The following is a 24,182-nucleotide window of genomic DNA, read 5'->3' as shown; positions in this document are numbered from 1 at the left end:
TCACATATACCTTTGCTCATTAGGGAATTATACTTAAAATGAATCTCAAGAGGGTGACCTTTGTTATTTCAGGTGCCACCCCTAAGGTTAACAAGAAGATCGCCAGTGTTACAACTGATGGAAAGCCTTTTCTTTTCTTTTTTTCTTGTCAAAGACTCATACCATAGTTTTAAATTAAACTGTCAGGCATTTGCCCAGACAGGTTTTCCTTTTCAATGCAGTAATGAAGAACTAAGATTAAAATCATGACTTTCAACTGCCACTCAGCATCATTACATGCACCAATATTGCACATATCTGTTCTGTACTGTTAAAATAATCTTCTGAGTCCTTGGGGTGCTGTTTTCTCCATCAGAACACAAACACAACCAATCTAATCAGTTTCCCTCAAAGATGAAACTGACAAATTTAATATACTGGAAAAAAATGAAGAAAGAAAAAGGCAAAGACTTTGTACAGACAAAAATCTAAGTTTTTTTAAAGGGTTCTGTGTCTCCTACACATGGGGGCAATTTGTAAGCACTAGTGAAATAAACAGTAGCTATAATGCTTCTAGCTCCTTATAAAATGTGGAACTTTGGCCCAGGTGTTGCGATGATGTTACTGTACAGTTCTTGTGTCAGCTCAATAGCTTGCTGCTTTTTAAGAACTAAGAAGCTGTAGAACTTTGCGGCAGCTTGTTTTCTGTTTGTGTTTTGACATAACTCAAGCAAACTGATAGATTCAGCTCCAGTTTTAGCAAGAGCTCACTGAAGACCATGAAGCATCTGCTGAGTCCTTTTCTTCCATCTTCTTTCTTCCTGATCTTGATCACCCCCTGAAACATCTTCATCCTTTTCGTCTTCATCATCATTTTTCCCCCCTTTTCTTTCTTTTTGGCAGAAGTTCTGACTCTTATATTAGCTGACAGATATTTGGAGGTTCTTCTGGGGGAAGCTCTACAGGCAGTATTTCCATCTGCTCAACCTGCTGAGGAGGCATCACAGGCTCTGGGTTAATTTGTCCAGCTTTTCGCTTAACTCCCTGAGGTGGTGGTGGAGGCATAGCTGGCTCATCCAGGTTTGTTCTGCTGGCCTCATCACTGACTCCTGGAGGCAGCTTGGCTCTTCCAAAATGGGCTTATCAGTAACATAATGCTGCTGGTGTAGCTGTTGCTGGTCCTCTCTAGGAACCTCTGGATTTTCACGTTATTTGAGGAACTCATCCAAATTATCTGCCCTACTTTCCCACTTTTTCTAAGGTCTTCTGGTACAAGTGGTGTAAGACAGCATGTAAAGAGCTTCAGTAGTCTGTTATTCCACAAAGGCTGAGCAGGTAAAGAAAACAGTTTTTCTACTCCTCCTGTCTCTTTCCACATCACCTATTTCTTGGTGGGTGGTGCTAGATCCCAAGTAGTAACAATATCAGAATAATCATTAAGTTGGCCTCTAATTGTCTTGCTATCCAAGTTTTTGACACTGTCAACAATTGGCTTCCTCTTCCTCTTGGCTTTTGTTTCTTTAACAGTTATATCAATAGGTTCCAATGCAAATGCTTCTTCCTCATTTGGAACAAGTGTTGTTTGATCAGACATAGCTGGCTGGTTCGACAGGATTCACTGAATCAGGACTATCAGGCCCACCCATTGATGTATTATCATCCTCATCCGTATATCATCATGTGCAGGCTGCTCTGGCAACATCACCTCTGCCTCAGAGAGGGCAGGGGGATCGTCAAAGATACTACCATCATTATTAGTAATAAGTTTGTCATCTAATATTCCACCATCATTTCCTTCTCTAAAATTATTATCTTTATATTGGTCTTCATATTCTAAATGGTTAATTTTCTCATTCAGATTGCTGGTGCTCTCTCTGTTCAGACACTAACAGGAGGTTAGAAGCAGTAGTGCCTACTAACATGTCATCATCCTCAAAAGCACTGCCTTCTCTCATTATCTCATGATCATCCATTCCAAAATCACCAAAATCATTTTCTTGTAAAATACTGATATTCCCAACTTCTTCTCTCGTGGTTATTTCTTCCACTCTACTCTGACCCAAGCTGAACTCCTGGGCCACATCAATGTCATCTAAGTCAGGCAGTGGCTGACCAAAGTCGTGAAATTCTTCAGGTAAAGTAATGGTGTTATAAACTGCTTCCTGATTTTCCTCAGGCAGGTCAACACCTGGTCAAAAAACCATCTTTATCTTAATGAATGCTTCATTACAGTCTGCAAGAAGGTATTTGACTTTCCTGTGATATATTCAAACTACTCCCAGTAAGAGATGTCCGTAATGCTATCTTCACCTTTCGTGAGATGATACTCTCCATGCTACTCTCTAAATTACACTGTAACACAGGGGCTTTGGTTAGCTTCTTATCCCAATGGGCCACTAGCCAAATTTTGGCCAGAGGCCCTCTTACTGAGGACAAAATGTACATAGAACATTGTTCTGGTTGGCTATGAAAATAAAAGGAAACCTTGCTCTCCACTGGGAGTTGGGCGGGCTGGGTCCAGTCTGTATTTTTTTTTAATGTTTTGTCAATTGAGAAAAAGTAAGTTCCAATCATTTTAGGAGATTTATTTGCCAAAGTTAAGAACATGCCTGGGAGACAGGTCTATACCTTTCTCCAAAGATAATTTTGAGGGCTCCAAATTTAAAGGGGAAAGGGTGGGATATTGAGAAGCAAACAATTTTCATATAAGAGGGGGTAGCGAAAAATAGTCATTCATGCCTTTGCCTGGTTCAATGAATCTGCATTTTTTAAATATAAGATAATATAGAATGGCTGCTTCGCAGATGCTGCCGCTGCCAGGAGCCCCATACTATCAGCCATGGTCAACATCTTCTTCAACATCACCATAGATGGTGAGCCCTTGGGCCACATCTCCTTCAAGCTGTTTGCAGACAAGTTTCCAAAGACAGCAGAAAGCTTTCATGCTCTGCGCACTGGAGAGAAAGGATTTGGTTATAAGGGTTCCTGCATTCACCGAATTATTCCAGGGTTTATGTGTCAGGGTGGTGACTTCACATGCGATAATGGTACTGGTGGCAAGTCCATCTACAGGGAGAAATGTGATGACAAGAACTTCATCCTAAAGCATACAGGTCCTGGCATCTTGTCCATGGCAAATGCTGGACTCAAACAGTTCCCAGTTTTTCATCTGCACTGCCAAGACTGAGTGGTTGGATGACAAACATGTGGTCTTTGGCAAGGTAAAAGAAGGCATGAATATTGTGGAGGCTATGGAACGCTTTGGGTCCGGGAATGGCAAGACCAGCAAGAAGATCACCATTGCTGACTGTGGACAACTTATTAAAGTTAGACTTGTGTTTTATCTTAACCACCAGACCATTCTTTCTGTAGCTCAGGAGAGTACCCCTCCTCCCCATTTGCTGGCAATAGCCTATAATCTTTGTGCTCTCATTGCAGTTCCCTTTGGGTTCCATGTTTTCCTTGTTCCCTTCCATGCCTAGCTGGATTGCAGAGTTAAGTTTATGATATAAAATAAAACTAAATAACAAACAACAAAAAAAGATGACATAAACAAAAGGGGCAGAGGAAAAATCTGGGGAATCTGCATTTTACATAAGATAACAGACAAAATGGGGGCAGGGGAACACTCAGATATGCATTTATGTCTGGTGGACCAGGGCGGCTGCACCTGTAAAGATAAGCTATCAATTTGCATTGCCATGGTGAAATTTTAACAACTCACTAGGAATTTCCTTGTGGGCAAAATATGGAGGAGGCATGTAGCTTTTCATCTTGTAACCATTTTATTGAGGAACCAAAACGGGGAGGCAGGTTTGCATGACCCAGTTCCCATTTTGACTTTTGCCTTTGGCTAAATGAGCTTGGGGGGATCCCAGAATTTAATTTCCTTTCACATTTCCCTTCTTTTTTATTTAAAATCTTTTGGAGGAAGCATTTTAAAAGAAATATGGGTTCTTGGCTTCAGGTTGCTTTTTCCTCCCTTTTTTGAGCTGGTTTCCTGTTGCTGGGATAGTTTATTTCTACAAGTTTAGGTCCCACATTGCCAGGAAGGCTCATTCCTAGGAAGTTGTGTCCCATAAAGATTAAAAAAAAAAAAAAAAAAGAGAGGAAAGAAGGAAAAAGGAAAGGAAAAAAGAAAGAGAAAAAAACATATATATATAGGGACCTAGGCCAGATTTATAGCAACAAAAGGAAAGCAAACTTGGAAGCTGGGTCAGGCTATATTACTGCTTCCTCAATTAAAGCAATTCTCTGGGCAATTATTACCCCAGCCCTTTCAGTTGTGCATTAACTTATTTGCAAGCACATACCGTAACAACATTGTAAGCAGAAACAGGACAGAACACAAATTATTACTATCCCTATTATAAGCAATAGCTTCTGCCACCAAGTTCCCCAGGATCCAAACCAACTACTCAACCAATTGATTAGTGAGGGTTTTGGATCTGACAGGTTGGTTATCTGGGTTTTCATATCAGTCATAAATCAAGTTATGTTCTTTGATTCATCTGGAATATACACACAACATTCAGTTTTTATGATGGCACAGGTCTCCCTTGTGCTGCAATGAGTATATCTAAAGCCATATGGTAGTATAGCACAACTTTCCTCATAAGCATGACCTCATTGTTTAGCAAGGCAATACTCATGTGGCTATCATTCAGGGCCTTTTGGGTGTAATTGGTTAAGGCCTCTATATGCCATATAACATCTTCAATACCTGTCTGTGGTACAAAGATTGAAGCTAAGTGATCATACCATTGGAATACCTAACATGTCCAATGAAATTGTAAATGAAAAAGGTTTGCTGGTTTTGGCAGGGTCTGAATTACATGCCCTTGTGCCCAAGCATAACCTAGGGAACGTCATCCTGACTACCCTGGAGGTAACCACGGCCATAAGTTAGTGCCACATAGCCAATATGTCCCATTTGGAGCTAGCCAATAAATACTTGGTTGCTGCACCCAATCGGTGGCATTCTAGTCAGCGTCTTGTAATATGATAATGTGGTCACAGCATTCTCCAGGTGTCCACCCCATATCTCTCGTACTGTTTGGCCATAGGTCCTTGGTATGGTTTCTTCGCTGCCAGCACAAAGAAGCATTTTGGCTGAGTTGGCCAGACATGGGGTGAGCCAGATAAACCCAGCCCAAATTTGCATTATTCCATTTTGAAAATGGGCTGTTGTTTGGGGTGTGGTTACCACCTTCTGTTTTAGCTGGGGGTGGGGGGTGGGATGTTAAAGTGAGATCTAATGACCTGGTCCTTTCCATTCAAAAACTTTTCCCATGTCCCTTGTTCTTAAGAGTGTTTTTAATGGGCCAGTTATATATATTGTCTTTTGTTATCCCAGCACTAAGTATGCCAGACCACTTCTGTGATGTGATAATTTTTTGGTATTCTATGCAGTCCTGACCTTGGAAGGGGGATATCCACCATGGCAGGCTGAAGCCACTGGAAAGAGGCTTGAGTCTGCATACCCAGCAGGTATTCTTTTGTAATCAGTCTGCATAATGCTGAACCCACTGTAAAAACAGGTTTGTTTCATGGGCATCCATGGGTGGCAGTGGCAAGAAGGTGTAGGGATACAGGATTAATAATAGCAAGGTTGTGAAATTCATTTTAGTTACTAAATGGTGTTAAATCAGACAAGGCAAGTGCCCTGTCATTTATAAGACAGGAGTTGCCAGTATTTCTAGGACAATAATTGTAATGGTTACTGTACAATAAACAGAGGCGTTCCCTTTGCATACAGGCCTGGTCCTTTGTCTTGGGTTTAAGCAGTCCACAACAACTGTTGTCTGCTTCTAATCCTGGGTTGCAGGTTCATGTTTAGTGAACCGGAGGTGAAGGTCTTTGGTGGGAGTTACAGTCCACTCAGGAGGTTGTGCCTTTTTAAGATGAGAGATGTGAATCCATGAATCTATACTCTTTAATTTTGTGGCACATGGATTAGTCAGTAGTACCTGGTACATGCCCTTCCATCAGGGTTGAAGGGAATCCTTTATTAGATGTCTTTTCCAATAGATGAAATCTCCAGGTTGCAGATCGTGACCAGGCACCTTATCTTCAGGGAGCACACTGTGAAAGGAATTCTTTAACAAATCTTGGCTTTTTCTAAGATGATAAATGAGTTCCTCACAATATTGCAATATATTTCCCTTGAGAAAAGTTGGATTGGTTATGTTCGTTCCCATACACTTGGGTCTTCCTGTTATAATTTCATAAGGAGACAATTGATGTTTTCCAAAAGGAGTGGATCGGAGTATAAGCAGCACTAGGGGGAGTGCTTTGGGCCAGAGGAGGTGAAATGCCTCTGTGAACTTAGCCAATTGTGTTTTAATTATTCCGTTAGTCCTCTCCACCAGGCCTGAAGACTGGGGATGGTTGGCACAATGGAAATGTTGAAATGTGGGCCAAATTTTACAAATATTTTGAGTAACCTGGCCAATAAAGTATGTTCCCCTGTCATTGTGAAGTTCACAGAGGACTCCCCACAGTGGGACAATTTTTTTTAGTAGGATTTTTCCAACTGTCATGGCTGTTGCTTGCCTGCAGGGAAAAGCTTCAACCCAATGGTATAACATGCAGACCATTACTAAAACATACTTGTAACCTTGAGATGATGGCAGCTGGATAAAATCAAGCTATCATACCTCAAAAGGTCAGCCGGAAGGGGAAAATGACCCTGGACTCCATGGAGGGGTTTTCCTGGGTTATGTTTGGGACAAATAACACATGAGAGTAAACTTTTTTGTTTGTTTGGTTTTTTGAGATGGAGTTTCGCTCTTGTTGCCGAGGCTAGAGTGCAATGGTGCAATCTCAGCTCACTGCAACCTCTTCCTCCCGGGTTCAGGTGATTCTTCTGCCTCAGCCTCCCAAGTAGCAGGATTACAGGTGCACACCACCATCCCCGGCTAATTTTTGTATTTTCAGTAGATACAGGGTTTTGCCATGTTAGCCAGGCTGGTCTTGAACTCCTGACCTCAGGTGATCCACCTCCCTGGGCCTCCCAAAGTGCTGGGATTACAGGCGTGAGCCACGGTACCCGAATGAGAGTAAACTTTTTGTGCCACTATAAAGGATGGTTTCCAGTAATACTGTTTATACCAGGATATTACTTTATCTGGATTCCAATAGGTTAGATTATGAACATATTTCATAAGGGACACCTGACATTCTATTGGAATAATGGGCTTCTTGGAATGGAATAATTAGGTCCACATCATATTTCAGTTTTGGGAGTCAAGTATCCCCCTGCCTGTTTCCAAGTAGATTTCTCTTTTGTAGGAGCTATGCGCTGGGTTTCTTTCAACATGTATTTAAGTATTTTGGGTTTTATGGCCATTTTCCAACTTAGGGGTGATGGCTTGAATGCTGCTTTTTTAGCTGTGGCGTCAGCGAATTGGTTACCCTGACTTTCTGTGGTGTCTAATTTTGAGTGACCTGGGATTTTTATAATTACCAAGCTTTTTGGTTTTAGAACACCTTCTAACAGCTCTGATACTTGTCCATTTTTTATGGGTTACCCTGAGGGGGTTAAATATCCTCTCTCTTTCCATAGCATCCCAGTCATGAGCAACCCCCAAAAGCATAGTGGCTGTCAGTGTAAATGTCTGCAGCCTTGTCTTTTGCCAATTGACAAGCTTTGGTCAGGGCAACCAATTTGGTCACTTGAGCTGATCTGGCTTGGGGGAGATGATTGACTTCAATTACCTCTAGTAAGGAAACCACAGCATATCCTGCTATAAAATTTCCATCCTCTCCTCTTAAATAAGACCCATCTGTATACCATTCTATCTCAGCATTATCCAGTGGCATCTCTTGTAGGTCTGTCCTGGGGGTGAGAAGTCAGTCAGTCATTAGAACACAGTCATGAGGGGTTTTGTCAGAAGGGCCTGGCAAGAGAGGGGCCAGATTAAGATTATTACAGCAGGAAATAGTAATATTGGGAGATGATAAAAGCAAAATTTCCTAAGAGGCTAACCAGTTGACAGACAGATGTTGTATATGATGAGAGTTTAGAAGGGTCTCAAGAGAATGTGGCACAAAAATGGTAAGGGGGAACCCATAATTATTTCTTCAACAGACTTTGAGATGGTGTTATCTTTTGAGCAAAATCCTGGGAACTTTGTACACAGCAAGGCCGTGGCTGCTATTGCTGTCATACAAGGAGGCAGCCCTCGAGCCACAGGGTCCAGCTGTTGGCTATAATAGCCTATAGGTCTCTGATGATCACCATGTTTCTGGGTCAGTACTCCGGATGCAGTACCTCCAACTTTGTGTATGAAAAGGGAGAAAGGCAATTTGTAGTTTGGGTGCCCTAAGGCCGGGGCATTAATTGGAATTTCCTTTATTTGTTGTACAGCTGATTGTCCCTCTGGAGTCCACATGATGGGATCAGGTTGTTCATTTTTTAGGTATGCACACTGAAGTTGAGCCATAAGGGAGAAATTTGGTATCCAGTTTCTACAATAGCCCGCCAGGCCCCCAAAACTCTTAAGTTGTTTCTTAGTGGCAGGCATTGGGAAAACTAAAATTCCTCACTCTTATCAGGGTTAATACTCAGTCCTTTGGCTGAGATAATATGTACCAAATACTTAACTTGAGGTAAGCATAGCTGAAGTTTGTCTTTAGACATTTGTGTCCCTTGGTGGCTGTTTGAGTAAATATAGACTATCTTCCTGAGAGGAAGAGAGTGTGTCTGAACAAAGGAGAGTAGATGAATGCTGAGCCCTGGGAAAATATTTAATCCTCTAAATCAGCTTCTAATATTTGGGAACAGTAAGTGGGACTTTCTGTTTACCTTCGGGGCATTACAGTCCACGTATATTGCCGTTCTTTCCAAATAAAGGCAAACAAATATTGGCTGCCTGGTTCTACAGGAATACTAAAGAAGGCACTATAGAGATCCACAACTGAGAAATACTGACTGGTAATGGATATAGGTGATAGAAGGGTTTGTGGGTTGGGGACTACTGGGTGCCTGGGAATTATGATATTGTTTATTGCCCTCAAGTCCTGCACAAATTTCCATCCTCTCCCGCTTGGTTTCTTTACAGGGAATATAGGGCTGTTTCAGGGGATTGTGCAGGGAATAATGATAATCTCAGATTATCATTATTTCTCAAATGATATATTATTCATATATCATTTCTCAGATAATCTTCTATGATAGGAGCAATTCCATATATGGGTTCCTTTTGCAGAGGATAGTGTTTAAGGTTGGATAGGGGTTTCTTTGGGTTTATCTCTACCTTTACTGGAATGGCTGAGAATACTTTCTCTGTATCTGTATTTGAGTGAGACTATAAGCAGGAAGACACATCCTTGAGCAAGTGCTCCACTTCTGGTGTTAACAGGAAGATTGGGGAAGCTAAAAGGAGTTTTACTGTTTTCTGCTCTGTATTCCAATGTTCTTTCTTCTTCCGTAATATTTCCTTCTCTGTCTCCATTTTATTTTCCTGGTCACAAGATGACGTTTTAACATTACCAGTACTAAATTGTACATTATCAGGACATTTTAAAATTTAGTATTTTTGGTCTCCTGGCTCCAATTCTAAAACAGTTTCACCTTTTGATGAAAAAGAGATATGGGCATTATGGATGTTGAGATCACGGCCCAAAAGATTGACAGGAGCCCCAGCGCATATTAGAAACATATGGGACCTACTGAGTGTGTCACACTTAGAGCCTGCGACAGGGTAGTGGAACCTGATGAACCCTAAGGTATGAGTTTGGACTTAAAACATGAGATCATTTTATTAGACACACTCACCATGTTAATTCTTTCATTACTCTGAGGAATGGGGTTTCTAAATAAGGTGAGATTGTTGTACCCGATCAAGTTAGAGAAACACCACACTTTGAGACAAATTTAGGAGTCCTTTATTAGCCAGTGACTCGAAATTCTCTTGGCCCCAAGGAAGGGGCTCGATTTTCTTTTATACTTCGGTTTAGGAAGGGGAGGGGGAGCTCAGTTGCAACAATTCTACAGAAGTAAAAACATGCAAAAAGTTAAAAAGACAAATGGTTACAGAGAAGCAAACAGTTCCAGGTGCAGGGGCTCTAAATCTTTTATAAGATGTTATATATGGGGACTCTGCCGGACACAAACTCAAGGCTTTATGGTGTTATCTTTTAAGCAAAATCCTGGGAACTTTGTACATTGCTTGCTTCAGTACGTTATCAGTTAATTGGACTCTTTGATATGTTGAGAGTCAGCTTACACAAGTTAACCCCTTGAGGAAGAGGGTGAGGTAAGGAGTCCTTGATGTCCTGTAAATGAAGGAGCCAAATGGAGTTCCTCTGGCTTTCTCAGCTAAGGGAGAGTCTATTCATGTGGAAACAAGGCTAGGTGATTACAGGATTTATCAGAGATAGTCACACCTATGTCAGTTAAGGCAGTTGTAAACTCATGGTTTATTATTATATTAATCGCTCCCAATTGGTTTGTCAGGGTAGAATATTTGGAGAGGTGAAACCCCTGTATTTCCTTGGAGCACCCCTTGTCTTCCTGAGTTGCATTCTGCCTTTTCTTTCGTTTCAGCCTAAGGCAATCTCTCTTAAGGTGTCTCGGTCATTTACAGTTGTAACAGACTGCGAGGGAAGAGTCCTCAGAGGGAGCTTAAAATCTTTCTGGGGCTGAGAGGCTTGAGAAGTTAATTGCTTTAGCTGTAAATGCATAATTTGGGCAATCTTCTGTTTTTCCTTGTTTTATCATATTGCGGGATAATCGGTCAGCTAACTAGTTCATTAGTTCTGGCTGTGGTCCAATTTGCATTTTACAAGGGTGGCTAAATCATCATCTAGTCCGTTAAGAAATTTGCATTTAATAATGTATCATTTTTATTGTTTTCAAAGCAATCAGCTGACATCCCACAATATTGTTTTAAAGTTTTATCAGAATGTGTTAAATAATCTAAAACTAATTCATTTGGGTTCCAGTGGCGTTGTTGGATTTTATTCCAATCCACAACCCTTTGGAACACTGAAAGAATGATATTTAATAGGGTGTTTTTTCATTCCTGCACATCTTTGTGCCTGTCTTCTGGATTTTGGGGGACTGGTTGTTGTGGCTGTATTGGGCCTTCAGGGGTCAAATCTGCTATAGGGTCTGACCATTGTGCTTTTCCCAGCCATTCCTTAGCTTTAGCTTCTGAGACCAACATGTGGACTAGCTGATAAAAGTCTGAATGACCTGGGTCATAAGTTCTGACAATGAACTCAAATTCTCAAACCCAATTGGATCTTTATGGGGGTCAGGAAATTCTTTATGCCTCAGAATTCAGCCTTTGACCAGGGTGTTGGTAGACAATCACCAGGGTTGCCCTACCTGTTAGCAGTTGTTCCCAAAATAGGGTGATCATGAGAGATGTCCCTGCAGGGTCCCCCGTTTCCACATCTTCCAGATGAGATGTTGCCATTGGAGCTGTCAGGGAATCATGAGGGGGTGGGGTCTTTGCAGCCAGACTCCGAACTGCCTTCTGTTGAGCAAGTGTTAGACATGCAGTAGAAGCAGGGGACAGATCTGGTCCAGGAAGTTCAGATAGGTCAGGGGTATAGAGGAAGGTGCCAAGGGGGAAGTAAGGAATTCTGAGGATTTCTTTAAGAGAGATTCGAGATTAGAGAGTTCTTGATTAGCATTTCTAAGTTGTTTGTTGGCCTCCTGTGGGGAGATAAGGTGGTTGTCAGGCCTCCAAGGCCAAGCCTGCATATATATATATATACATCCAGATAACCTGAAGCAACTGAAGAATCACAAAAGAAGTGAAAATGGCCGGTTCCTGCTTTAACTGATGACATTACCTTGTGAAATTCCTTCTCCTGGCTCAGACGCTCCCCAACTAAGCACCTTGTGACCCCAGCCCTTGCCCGCAAGAGAACAACCCCCTTTGACTGTAATTTTCCACTACCTACCCAAATCCTATAAAACAGCCCCACCCCAACTCCCTTTTGCTGATTCCTTTTTTAGACTCAGCCCTCCTGCACCCAGGTGAAATAAACAGCCTTGTTGCTCACACAAAGCCTGTTTGGTGGTCTCTTCACATGGACGTGCGTGAAACTTGGTGCCGAAGACCCGGGTCAGCGGGACTCCTTTGGGAGACCAGTCCCCTGTCCTCACCCTCACTCCATGAGGAGATCCACCTACGACCTCGGGTCCTCAGACCAACCAGCCCAAGGAACATCTCACCAATTTCAAATCAGGTAAGCGATCTTTTCACTCTCTTCTCCAGCCTCTCTTGCTACCCTTCAATCTCCCTGTCCTTCCAATTCCAGTTCTTTTTCCTCTCTAGTAGAGACAAAGGAGACACATTTTATCTGTGGACCCAAAACTCCGGCGCTGGTCACGGACTTGGGAAGATACTCTTCCCTTGGTGTTTAATCACTGCAGGGACGCCTGCCTGATTATTCACCCACACTCCATTGGTGTCTGATCACCGCAGGGATGCCTGCCTTGGTCATTCACCCACATTCCCTTGGTAGCAAGTCAATTGCAGGGACGCCTGCTTTGGCTGCTCACCCACATTGCAGCCCAGGGCTGCTCACCACCCCCCTTCTCCGTGTCTCTACCCTTTCTTTTCTCTGGGCTTGCCTTCTTCACTATGAGCAACCTTCCACCCTCCATTCCCTCTTCTTATCCCTTAGACTGTGTTCTCAAAAAACTTAAAATCTCTTCAACTCTCACCTGACCTAAAACCTAAGTGTCTTATTTTCTTCTGCAACAGCACTTGGCCCCAATACAAACTCGATAATGGTTCTAAATAGCCAGAAAATGGCACTTTTGATTTCTCCATTTTACAAGACTTGGATGATTTTTGTCGAAAAATGGGCAAATGGGTCTGAGGTGCCTGACGTCCAGGCATTCTTTTACACATTGATCCCTTCTTAGTCTCTGCTCCCAATGCAACTTGTCCCAAATCTTTCTTCTTTCTCTCCGGTTCCTTCAGTATCCACCCAAAGTTCTGAGTCCTTTGAATCCTCCTTTTTTACGGACTCATCTGACCTCTCCCCTCCTCCCCAGGCTGCTTCTCACCACGCTGAGCCAGGTCCCAATTCTTCCTCAGCCTCCGCTCCCCCACCCTATAATCCTTTTATCACCTCCACTCCTCACACCTGGTCCAGCTTACAGTTTCGTTCTGCGACTAGCCCTCCCCCACCTGCCCAACAATTTCCTCTTAAAGAGGTGGCTGGAGCTGAAGGCATAGCCAAGGTTAATGCTCCTTTTTCTTTATCCAACTTCTCCCAAATCAGTTAGCGGTTAGGCTCTTTTTCATTAAATATAAAAACCCAGCCCAGTTCATGGCCCATTTGGCAACAACCCTTAGATGCTTTACCACCCTAGACCCAGAAGGGCCAGAAGACCGTCTTATTCTCAATATGCATTTTATTACCCAACCTGCTCCCGACATTAGAAAAAGCTCCAAAAATTAGATTCTGGCCCTCAAACTCCACAACAGGACTTAATTAACCTCACCTTCAAGGTGTACAATAATGGAGTAGAGGCAGCCAAGTAGCAACATATTTCTGAGTTGCAATTACTTGCCTCCACTGTGAGAGAAACCCTAGCCACATCTCCAGCACACAAAAACTTCAAAACGCCTGAACCGCAGCGGCCAGGCATTCCTCCAGGACCGCCTCCCTCAGGATCTTGCTTCAGGTGCCAGAAATCTGGCCACTGGGCCAAGGAATGCCCACAGCCCGGGATTCCTCCTAAGCTGTGCCCCATCTATGCAGGACCCCACTGGAAATCGGACTGTCCAACTTGCCTGGCAGCCCCTCCCAGATCCCCTGGAACTCTGGCCCAAGGCTCTCTGACTGACTCCTTCCCAGATCTTCTCAGCTTAGCAGCTGAAGACTGACGCTGCCTAATCGCCTCGGAAGCCTCCTGGACCATCACAGACACTTTGGGTAACTCTTAAAGCAGAGGGTAAGTCCATCTTCTTAATCAATACGGAGGCTACTCACTCCACTTTACCTTCTTTTCAAGGGTCTGTTTCCCTCGCCTCCGTAACTGTTGTGGGTATTCATGGCCAGGCTTCTAAACCCCTTAAAACTCCCCAACTCTGTTGCCAACTTGGACAACATTCTTTTATGCACTCTTTTTTAGTTATCCCCACCTGCCCACTTCCCTTATTAAGCCGAGACATTTTAACTAAATTATCTGCTTCCCTGACTATTCCTAGGCTACAGCCACACCTCATTGCTGCCGCTTTAATACTTTTAGAGGCCCTCAAAATCACAAGCTATGCTCCACTTACTCTCTACAGTTCCCATAACTTTCAAAATCTATTTTCCTCCTCACACTTGATGCATATACTTTCTGCCCCCTGGTTCCTTCAGCTGTACTCACTCTTTGTTGAGTCTCCCAGTTACCATTGTTCCTGGCCTGGACTTCAATCTGGCCTCTCACATTATTCCTGATACCATATCTGACCCCATGACTGTATCTCTCTGATCCACCTGGCATTCACTCCATTTCCCCATATTTCTTTCTTTCCTGTTCTTCACTCTGATCACACTTGGTTTATTGATGACAGTTCCACCAGGCCTAATCGCCAATCACCGGCAAAGGCAGGCTAAGCTATAGTGTCTTCCACATCTATCCTTCAGGCTACTACTCTGCCCCCCTCCACTACCTCTCAGCAAGCCAAACTCATTGCCTTAACTCAGGCCCTCACTCTTGCAAAGGGACTATGCATCAATATTTATACTGACTTTAAATATGCCTTCCATATCCTGCACCACCATGCTGTTATAAGGGCAGAAAAAAATTTCCTCACTATACAAAGGTCCTCCATAATTAATGCCTCCTTAATAAAAACTCTTCTTAAAGCTGCTCTACTTTCAAAAAACCTAGGGTCATTCACTGCAAGGGCCATCAAAAGGCATCAGATTCCATCGCTCAAGGCAATGCTTATGCTAACAAGATAACTAGAAAAGCAGCTAGGTTCCAACTTCTGTCCCTCACTGCCAGTTTTTCTCCTTTTCATCAGTCACTCCCACCTACTTCCCCACTGAAACTTCCACCTATCAATCTCTTCCCACATAAGGCAAATGGTTCTTGGACCAAGGAAAATTCTCCTTCCAGCCTCACAGGCCCATTCTATTCTGTCGTCATTTCATAACCTCTTCCATGTAGGTTACAAGTCGCTAGCCCACCTCTTGGAACCTCTCATTTCCTTTCCATCGTGGAAATCTGTCCTCAAGGAAATCACTTCTCAGTGTTCCATCTGCTTAGAAGAGCAGTAGTAGAATAGTAGTAGTAATAGTAGTAGAATCTACTCCTCAGGGATTGTTCAGGCCCCCTCCCTTCCCTACACATCAAGCTCGGGGATTTGCCCAGGACTGGCAAATTGACTTTACTCACATGACCCAAGTCAGGAAACTAAAATACCTCTTGGTCTGGGTAGACGCTTTCACTGGATGGGTAGAGGCCTTTCCCACAGGGTTGGAGAAGGCCACCGCGGTCATTTCTTCCCTACTGTCAGACAAAATTTCTTGGTTTGGCCTTCCCACCCCTATATAGTCCAATAACAGACCAGCCTTTATTAGTCAAATTACCCAAGCAGTTTCTCAGGCTCTGGGTATTCAGTGGAAACTTCATACCCCTTACCATCCTCAATCTTCAGGAAAGGTAACACGGTTTTTTAAATACACACCTCACCAAGCTCAGCCTCCAACTTAAAAAGGACTGGACAATACTTTTACCACTTGCCCTTCTCAGAATTCGGGCCTGTCCTCAGGATGCTACAGGGTACAGCCCATTTGAGCTCCCGTATGGACGCTCTTTTTATTAGGCCCCAGTCTCATTCCACACACCAGCCCAACTTGGACTGTGCCACAAAAACTTGTCATCCCTACTGTCTTCTGTCTAGTCATACTCCTATTCACCATTCTCAACTACTCATAAATGCCCTGCCCTTGTTTACACTGCCAGTTTACACTTTTCCTCCAAACCATCATAACTGATATCTCCCAGTTTTACCTCAAACCTCCACCCTTAAGTCTCTCTTGAAGTGGATAAAAGATCTTCAGTGGCAAGGTACACTCCAATACTTTCACCCTGATGAAGTCCTATTCTTTACTTTTATGCTCACTCTTATTCTCATTCCCATTCTTATGCCACCCTCTATCTCTCCCCAACTATCTCCACCACACTATCAATTTCACTCTCTCCTAGCCGTTTCTAATACTTCTTTAACAAACAACTGCTGGCTTTGCATTTCTCTTTCCTCCAAAATCACCAAGGCTTCAACTTACTCACTGCTAAAAAAAGGGGGACTCTATATTTAATTTTTAAATGAAGAATGTTGTTTTTACCTAAATCAATCTGACTTGGTATATGACAACATAAAAAACTCAAGATAGAGTCCAAAAACTCACCAACCAAGCAAATAATCATGCTGAACCTCCTTAGGCACTCTCTAATTAGATGTCCTGGGTCCTCCCAATTCTTAGTCCTTTAATACCTGTTTTTCTCCTTCTCTTATTCAGACCTTGTGTCTTCTGTTTAGTTCTCAATTCATACAAAACCGTATCCAGGCCATCATCATTCTATATGACAAATGTTCCTTCTAACGACCCCACAATATCACCCCTTACCACAGAATCTTCCTTCAGCTTAATCTCTCCCACTCTATGTTCCTATACTGCCCCTAATCCTGCTCAAAGCAGCCCTGAGAAACATCGCCCATTATCTCTCTATATCACCCCCAAAAATTTTTGCCACCCCAACAGTTCACCACTATCTTGTTTTGTTTTTCTTATTAATGTAAGAAGACAGAAATGTCAGGCCTCTGAGCCCAAGCGTACACATATACATCTAGATGGCCTGAAGCAACTGAAGAATCACAAAAGAAGTGAAAATGGCCAGTTCCTGCCTTAACTGATGACATTACCTTGTGAAATTCCTTCTCCTGGCTCAGACGCTCCCCCACTAAGCACCTTGTGACCCCAGCCCCTGCCCACAAGAGAACAACCCCCTTTTACTAATTTTCCACTACCTACCCAAATCCTATAAAACAGCCCCACCCCTAACTCCCTTTGCTGACTCCTTTTTTGGACTCAGCCCACCCACACCCAGGTGAAATAAACAGCCTTGTTGCTCACACAAAGCCTGTTTGGTGGTCTCTTCACAGAGACACGCATGACAGTGGTCTTCCCCCCTTTTGCTACTTTGCAGCTACCACTAAAAATAGCTCTCCCTTTCTGGTTGTTTAGTTTTTGTGTCTGCGTTTTCCATCCTGGTTCACAGGTACACTGATTTGGACATCTCAAAAGATCCCCATTTAGGCCATTGTAACTTAGAATCTGCTTAGTTAGAGTGGTCTGCTTGGTTAAATATTTGCATGATGATTCACCGTAAGTATTTTGCATATACCCTGCTGGAGTTTCTAAAGGGGGAACTTTATGTTCTGCAGCTGTTGGGGTCTTAGAGGCCTTGTTCTCCATAATTTGGAGTTCCCCTTTGGATTTGACGAAGTGGGGATGTGTGTTGGACCAAAATGTGCTGCTTGCAGACCTAGCTTTTCACAGGGCCATTACGCCCTGAACCAATTTGGTCCACCCATGTCATGGCTACCTGGCATAATGTGTCAGGGGCTCAAAGTTTGGGAGGGGTCAGTTCCTTATATGCACCTCCTGGCTGAGATTAGACCCTAAGTATGCTCTTCTGAGGGGGAAATCTATTTAGAGCTGCTGCACGTCTTAGGGAGCATTTCTCCTAGACACCCTCACGTGATTCTCAGTCGCCTGAGAATGCTCCAAAGGGCTGAGGGGAGCAACATGTTCTGTTTCTTCAGAGTGGAGAATTTCACACTCATGAACTTGAAGGTTCAGAATTGGTCAAATCCGATAGGGGAAAGGACAAAAACATACATACACACACACACACACACACACACACACACAAGACAGAAAAACAAAACAAGCAAAACTAACAATGATCACACAAATTTCTGAGTGCTCTAAGTGTAAGTAGGAAATTAACACCAGCTGATTGTTAGTGCTAATTCTAGTCATTTAAAAGAATTTGCAAGACAGAATCCCAAACCAGTTTCTTACCTAGTGTTGGGGGCCCCAGCTGAAGATTGCTTTTTGCAGATGCAGAAGCAGACAGGCTCGCCTTCCTTGATGGAAGAGAGTGGAAACGCCTACAAAAAAAGGAATCTTTGTTGTTGTTGTTTTGTTTTGTTTTTAACAACAAATAAACCTCAGACCCCCAACTGGAAAATGTTGAAAGATCAGAGATCCCTGGAGGAAAGGGTCCTGGACTTTGGCAAATTGTCCTCTCAGTTTGGGCTATAAGGTACCCAAGCCGGTGCCAAGCACTGAGAGGTGAGCTACTGCAGGCTGGGCCACTTTCACTCAGGATCCCTTCATGGTTACCAGATGTCAATTGAGAAAAATGACAAGTCTTAATCATTTTGGGGGATTTATTTGCCAAAGTTAAGGATGCACTCGGGAGACAGGTCTGTGCCTATCTCCGAAGATGATTTTGCGGGCTCCAAATTTAAAGGAGAAAGGGTGGTATATTGAGAAGTACACAATTTTCACGTAAGAGGAGGGTAGGGAAAAAATAGTCATTCATGCCTTTGTCTGGCTCAGGGAATCTGCATTAATAAGATGACATAAAAGAGGCAGAGGAAAAATGTGGGGAATATGCATTTTACATAAGATAACAGACAAAATGGGGCAGGGGAACACTCAGACGTGCGTTTATGTCTAGTGTGCCGAGGGTGACTGCACCTGTAAAGATAAGCTATCAATTTTCATTGCCATGGTGACATTTTAACAACTCACTAGGAATTTCCTTGTGGGCAAAATATGGAGGAGGCATGTAGCTTTTCATCTTGTAGCCATCTTATTGAGGAGCCAAAAGGGAGAGGCAGGTTTGCATGACCCAATTCCCAGTTTGACATTTCCCTTTCGCTAAATGAGTTTGGCGTCCCAAAATTTAATTTCCTTTCACAGATTCCATGGGGGAAAGGAGGGCCTGGAGCTTCCTACTCTGCTATCTTTCAGATGTCACTCAAAAACAGTATTCTATCGCTTTTATAAACAGGGACACCAAAGCTCAGAGAGTGACTTGTACAAGATTACAGAATTAATACAAATACAGCTGGGATTTGACTCTTTTTTTTTTTTAATTTTTAATTTTTTTAAAATAAAATTTTCCAGGTTTTGTGATTTTTTTTTTTTAAAAAAAGAAACTTAGTATCTTGGAGTAGTTTTAGATTTGCCAAAAAGTTGCTAAGATAGCGCGGAGAGTTCCCGTATCAGCCCACTTCCTCCCTACACAGAGTTATGGGTTTTATTATCATCTTAGATTAGTATGGTACATTTGTTACAAGTAATAAACCAATAATGATACATTATTATTACTAAAGTCCATACTTTATTCAATTTTGTTAGTTTTTATCTATTGACTTTTTCTATTCTAGGAGCCAGTCCATGATACCTCATTACATTTAGTTGTAATTTCTCCTTAGTCTCTTCTTGACTGTGACAGTTTCTCAAACTTGTTTTGATGACCTATTGAGGAGTACTGCTCAGGTATTTTGTAGAATGTCCCTCAATTGGGATTTGTTTTATGCTTTCCTCATGATTAGAATGGAGTTATAAGTGTTTGAGAGAAAGATCACAAAGGTAATGTTCCATTCTCATTGCACCATATCAAGGCTTTGCTCAGCTAACCAAGGTAGTGTTTGCCAGGTTTTTCCACTATCAAGTTACTTCACCCCTTTTCCATACTCTATTCTTTGAAAGGAAGTTACCAAGTCCAGCCCACACTTATGAGGGTTTGAGGGGGATTAAGTGCCACTTCCTGGAAGGCAAGTATCTATGTAAATTATTTAGAATTCCTCTATAAGGAAGAATAACTTACTTTGTTGCCCAAATTGTTCCAACCTTGTCCATTGCAAGCTCTTTCAGGCTGGCTCCTGTGTCCATTTGGCATGCTCCCATAATTTTGTTTTTGAGTACTTTCTGAAGTTGCCTCTAAATTTCATTCTAAATACCTATCTACCTCAGTTCAGTTTCTTTTACCCAGTACATCATGCCTGGCTTTCAACAGAAAAATTTTAAGACATGCTAAAAAGCATAAAAACAAAAACAAACAAACAAACAAAAAAAACCACAGTCTTGAAGAAACAAAGCAAACACTAGAACCAGACTCAGATGTGGCAGATATTTTGGAATTATGGGACCAGAGATTTAAAGTAACTGTGATGAATATGCTAAGGGTTCTTAGTTTGCTTGGGCTGCTATAACTTATACTGTAGGCCGCGTGGCTTAAACAGCAGAAATTTATTTCTCACAGTTTTGGAAGCTGGGAAGTTTAAGATCAAGGTGACAGTAATTTGGTTTCTGGTGAGGGCCCACTTCTTGACTTGTAGATGGCCACTTTCTTGCTGTGTCCTCGTACGGCAGAGAGCGAGAAAACTGGCATCTCTTCCTCTTATAAGGGCACTAGCCTTATTCAGCTAGGGCCCTATCCTTATGACTTCATTTAACCTCTGTCACCTTCTCACAGGCCCTATAAATGTAAAACAGAGAACTACAAAGCTTCTAGAAGATAACATAGGAGAACATAGAGGTAACCTTGTGTTTGGCAATGAGTTTTTAGATACAACACATGAAGCACAATCCATGAAAGAAAAAATTGGTAAATTAGACTTCATCAAAGTTAAAACCTTCTGTTTTACAAAAGACACTGTTAAGTAAATGAAAAGACACAACAAAGACTAGGAGAAAATATTTGCAGAAGACATATCTGATAAACAACTGTTATCAAAAATATATGAAGAACTCTTAAAACTCAATAAGAAAATGAGCAACCCAATGAAAAGATGTGCAAAAGACCTGAATGGACACCTGCCCAAAGAAAATATACAGATGGTAAATATGCATATGAAAAGATGCTCAACATATATGTCATTAGGGAATTACAAAATTAAAACAACAATGAGATACCACTCCACACCAATTAGAATGGCTAAAATCCAAAACCTTGATAACACCAATGTTGCTGAAGATGTAGAACAGAAACTCTTTCATAGCTGGTGGGAATGCAAAATGGTACAGATACTGTGGAAGACAGTTTGGTAGTTTCTTATAAAACTAAATATGCCTTATGCTCTTAGGTGTTTACCTCAACAAATTGAAAACATATATCCATGCAAAATCCTACACAAAAATTTTTATATCAACTTTATTCATTATTGCCAGAAATTAGAAGTAATCAAGATGTCCTTTAATGATGAGTAGATTTTAAGAAAAGCTATGGTATACCTATACAATGCAATATTATTCAGTGATAAAAAGAAACTGTCAAGCCACAAGAGACCCAGAGGACCCTTAAATGCACGTTGCTGAGTGAAAGAAACCAGTCTGAAAAGCCACATACTATTGTGATTCTAATGATATGATGTTCTGCAAAAGGGAAAACTATAGATATATTAAAAAGATAAGTGGTTGTCAGGGCTTTGGTGTGGTCATGGCAAGTGGGGAAAAGATGAATGAGTGGAGCACAGGGCATTTTCAGGACAGTGAAATTATGCTGGATGATACTGTAATGATGGATACATGACATATTAATACATTTGGCAAAACCCATAGAACTGTATAGCACACCGAATGAACACTAACATATGGACTTTAATTTATCAATATTGATTCACTGATTGTAAAAAATATGCCACAGTCATGCAAATGTTAATAACGGAAAACTGGGGGCAGGGAGTAAGGAATATATGGAGACTGTACTTTCTGCTCAGTTTTTCTGTAAACCTGAAACTGCTTTTAAAAATAAAGTCTTTTAAGGCCGGGCGCGGTGGCTCAAGCCTGTAATCCCAGCACTTTGGGAGGCCGAGACGGGCGGATCACGAGGTCAGGAGATCGAGACCATCTTGGCGAACACGGTGAAACCCCATCTCTACTAAAAAATACAAAAAAAACTAGCCGGGCGAGGTGGCGGGTGCCTGTAGTCCCAGCTACTCGGGAGGCTGAGACAGGAGAATGGCGTAAACCCAGGAGGCGAAGCTTGCAGTGAGCTGAGATCCGGCCACTGCACTCCAGCCTGGGCAACAGAGCGAGACTCTGTCTCAAAAAAAAAAAAAATAAAAAAAATAAAGTCTTTTAATTTAAAAATTAATATCAGGAGTCGGGTGCAGTGGCTCATGCCTATAATCCTAGCACTTTGGGAGGCTGAGGCTGGTGGATCACCTGAAGTCAGGAGTTTGAGACCAGGCTGGCCAACATGGCAAAGCCCTGTCTCTACTAAAAATACACACAAAAAATTAGCTGGATGTGGTGGTGGGAGCCTGTAATCCCAGCTACTTGGGAGGCTGAGGCAGGAGAATTGCTTGAACCCAGGAGGCGGAGGTTGCAGTGAGCCAAGATAGTGCCACTGCACTCCAGCCTGGGTGATGGAGCGAGACTCTGTCTCAAAATAAATAAATAAATAAAATTAATATCAGGTAGACAGGGAAGGGAAATAAAAACTAGCAGAATTATCCACCCCCCCACCAAAGACAACCTGATTAACAAATGTACAAAAGACTTGAATAGACATTTGTCTAAAGAAAATATACAAATGGCCAATAAGTACATGAAGAGATGCTTAACATCATTAGTCATTAAGCAAATGCAAATTAAAACAATAATGAGATACCACTTCACACAGACTAGGAAGGCTATAATTTTAAAAAAAGACAGTAACAAGTGCTGACAAAGATGTGGAGAAATTGTAACCTTCATACATTACTGGTGGGAATGTAAAATGGTGTAACTGCTGTGTAAAACAGTCTGGCAGTTTCTTTAAAGGTTAGACATAGAGTTACTATATGATACAGGAATTTCCCTCCTATGTATATACATAAGAGAAATAAAAATTTATTTCCACACAAAAACTTGTACACAAATGTTCATAGCAGTGTTATTCATAAAAGCCAAAAAGTAGAAACAGTCTTTACGTCCATCAGCTGATTAATGGATAAACAGAGTTAATATATTTGTGCAATGTACTATTATTTGGAAATACTACCAAATGAAGTAGTGATACCTGCTACAACATGAATGTCCTTGAAAACATGTTAAGTGAAATAAGCCAGTCACAAAAGATGACATATTTTATGATTCCATGTATACAAGGTGACGTCAAAAGATTTGTGGAGCAATGATATTAAAAGATAAAACATGTAAACTTTACTTCTCAACATAAGCTCCATCAAGTTCAAGACACTTTTGTAAACAATGATACTAGTGATTTAGTCTGTCTCTAAAGAACTGAGAGTTCTGAGAATTTAGCCATGTTAATGCAATCTTTTTTACATTATTAAGAAAAATGGGTGCCCTTGACAGATTTTTAAAAAAGATTAGGAAACAAAAAGAAATCAGAAGGTCTAAAGAGATATCATGAAGTTGGAAAATACAACAACTGAAGGAAAAAAATTACTAGAAGGGCTTAACAGCAGATTTAGTCTGGCAGAAGAAAACATTGATGAACTTGAAGATAGGTCAATTGAGATTATCCAGTTGAGGAACAGAAGGTAAAAAGAATGAAAGAAAGTTAACAGACCCCAAGAAACTTGTGGGACAATATTAATCATGCAATATGCCTCAGAAAAGTTTCAGGAGAAGAAAGAGAAAAGGATAAAAAGAATATTTTAAGAAATAATGGCAGAAAAGTTCCCAAATTTGATGAAAAATATTAATTTACACATTCAAGAAGCCAAACAAACTTCAAGAGACACATTATAATTAAACTGTCCAAAGTTAAAGCCAAATAGAATCTTTTGTTTGTTTGTTTTGAGACAGAGCCTCGCTCTGTTGCCCAGGCTGGAGTGCAGTGGCATGATCTTGGCTCGCTGCAACCTCCCCCTCCTGGGTTCAAGCAATTCTCCTGCCTTAGCCTCCTGAGTAGTTGGGACTACAGGCACACACCATCATGCCTGGCTACTTTTTGTATTTTTAGTAGAGATGGGGTTTTGCCATGTTGGCCAGGATAGTCTTATACTCCTGACCTTAGGTGATCCGCCTGCCTCAGGCTCCCAAAGTGCTGGGATTACAGATGTGAGCTACCGTACCTGGCTGAAAGCCAAATAGAATCTTGAAAGCAGCAAGAGAAAAGTGGCTTATTACATACAGGGGGTCTGCAATAAGATTAACACTGTTTATCAGAAACCATGGAAGCCTGA

At 41.8% G+C, this 24,182-nt stretch overlaps 1 protein-coding gene and 1 pseudogene across 3 annotated transcripts in view; one reads left to right on the top strand and one right to left on the bottom strand.

Annotated features, from left to right (window-relative positions):
• Positions 1-17,099, top strand: part of LOC144338705 (embryonic stem cell-related gene protein-like) — a 34,571-nt gene extending 17,472 nt beyond the window's left edge. For all 3 annotated transcript variants that reach the window (XM_077989179.1, XM_077989180.1, XM_077989181.1), the window contains 3 exons: positions 11,957-12,189; positions 13,720-13,912; positions 16,762-17,099. In XM_077989179.1, the coding sequence (XP_077845305.1) occupies positions 11,957-12,189; positions 13,720-13,800 (314 nt within the window). In that variant the 3' untranslated portion in view covers positions 13,801-13,912; positions 16,762-17,099. The remainder of the gene's footprint in view (positions 1-11,956; positions 12,190-13,719; positions 13,913-16,761) is intronic.
• On the bottom strand, positions 561-2,570 carry LOC701018 (double-strand-break repair protein rad21 homolog pseudogene; annotated as a pseudogene).
• Positions 17,100-24,182: the final 7,083 nt, after the last annotated feature.

The sequence above is a fragment of the Macaca mulatta genome, chromosome X (assembly GCF_049350105.2).
Source record: "Macaca mulatta isolate MMU2019108-1 chromosome X, T2T-MMU8v2.0, whole genome shotgun sequence".
NCBI classification, from domain to species: Eukaryota; Metazoa; Chordata; class Mammalia; order Primates; family Cercopithecidae; genus Macaca; species Macaca mulatta.
Note: the sequence above shows the minus strand (reverse complement) of the source record. Positions and strands in the feature narration are given on the sequence as shown.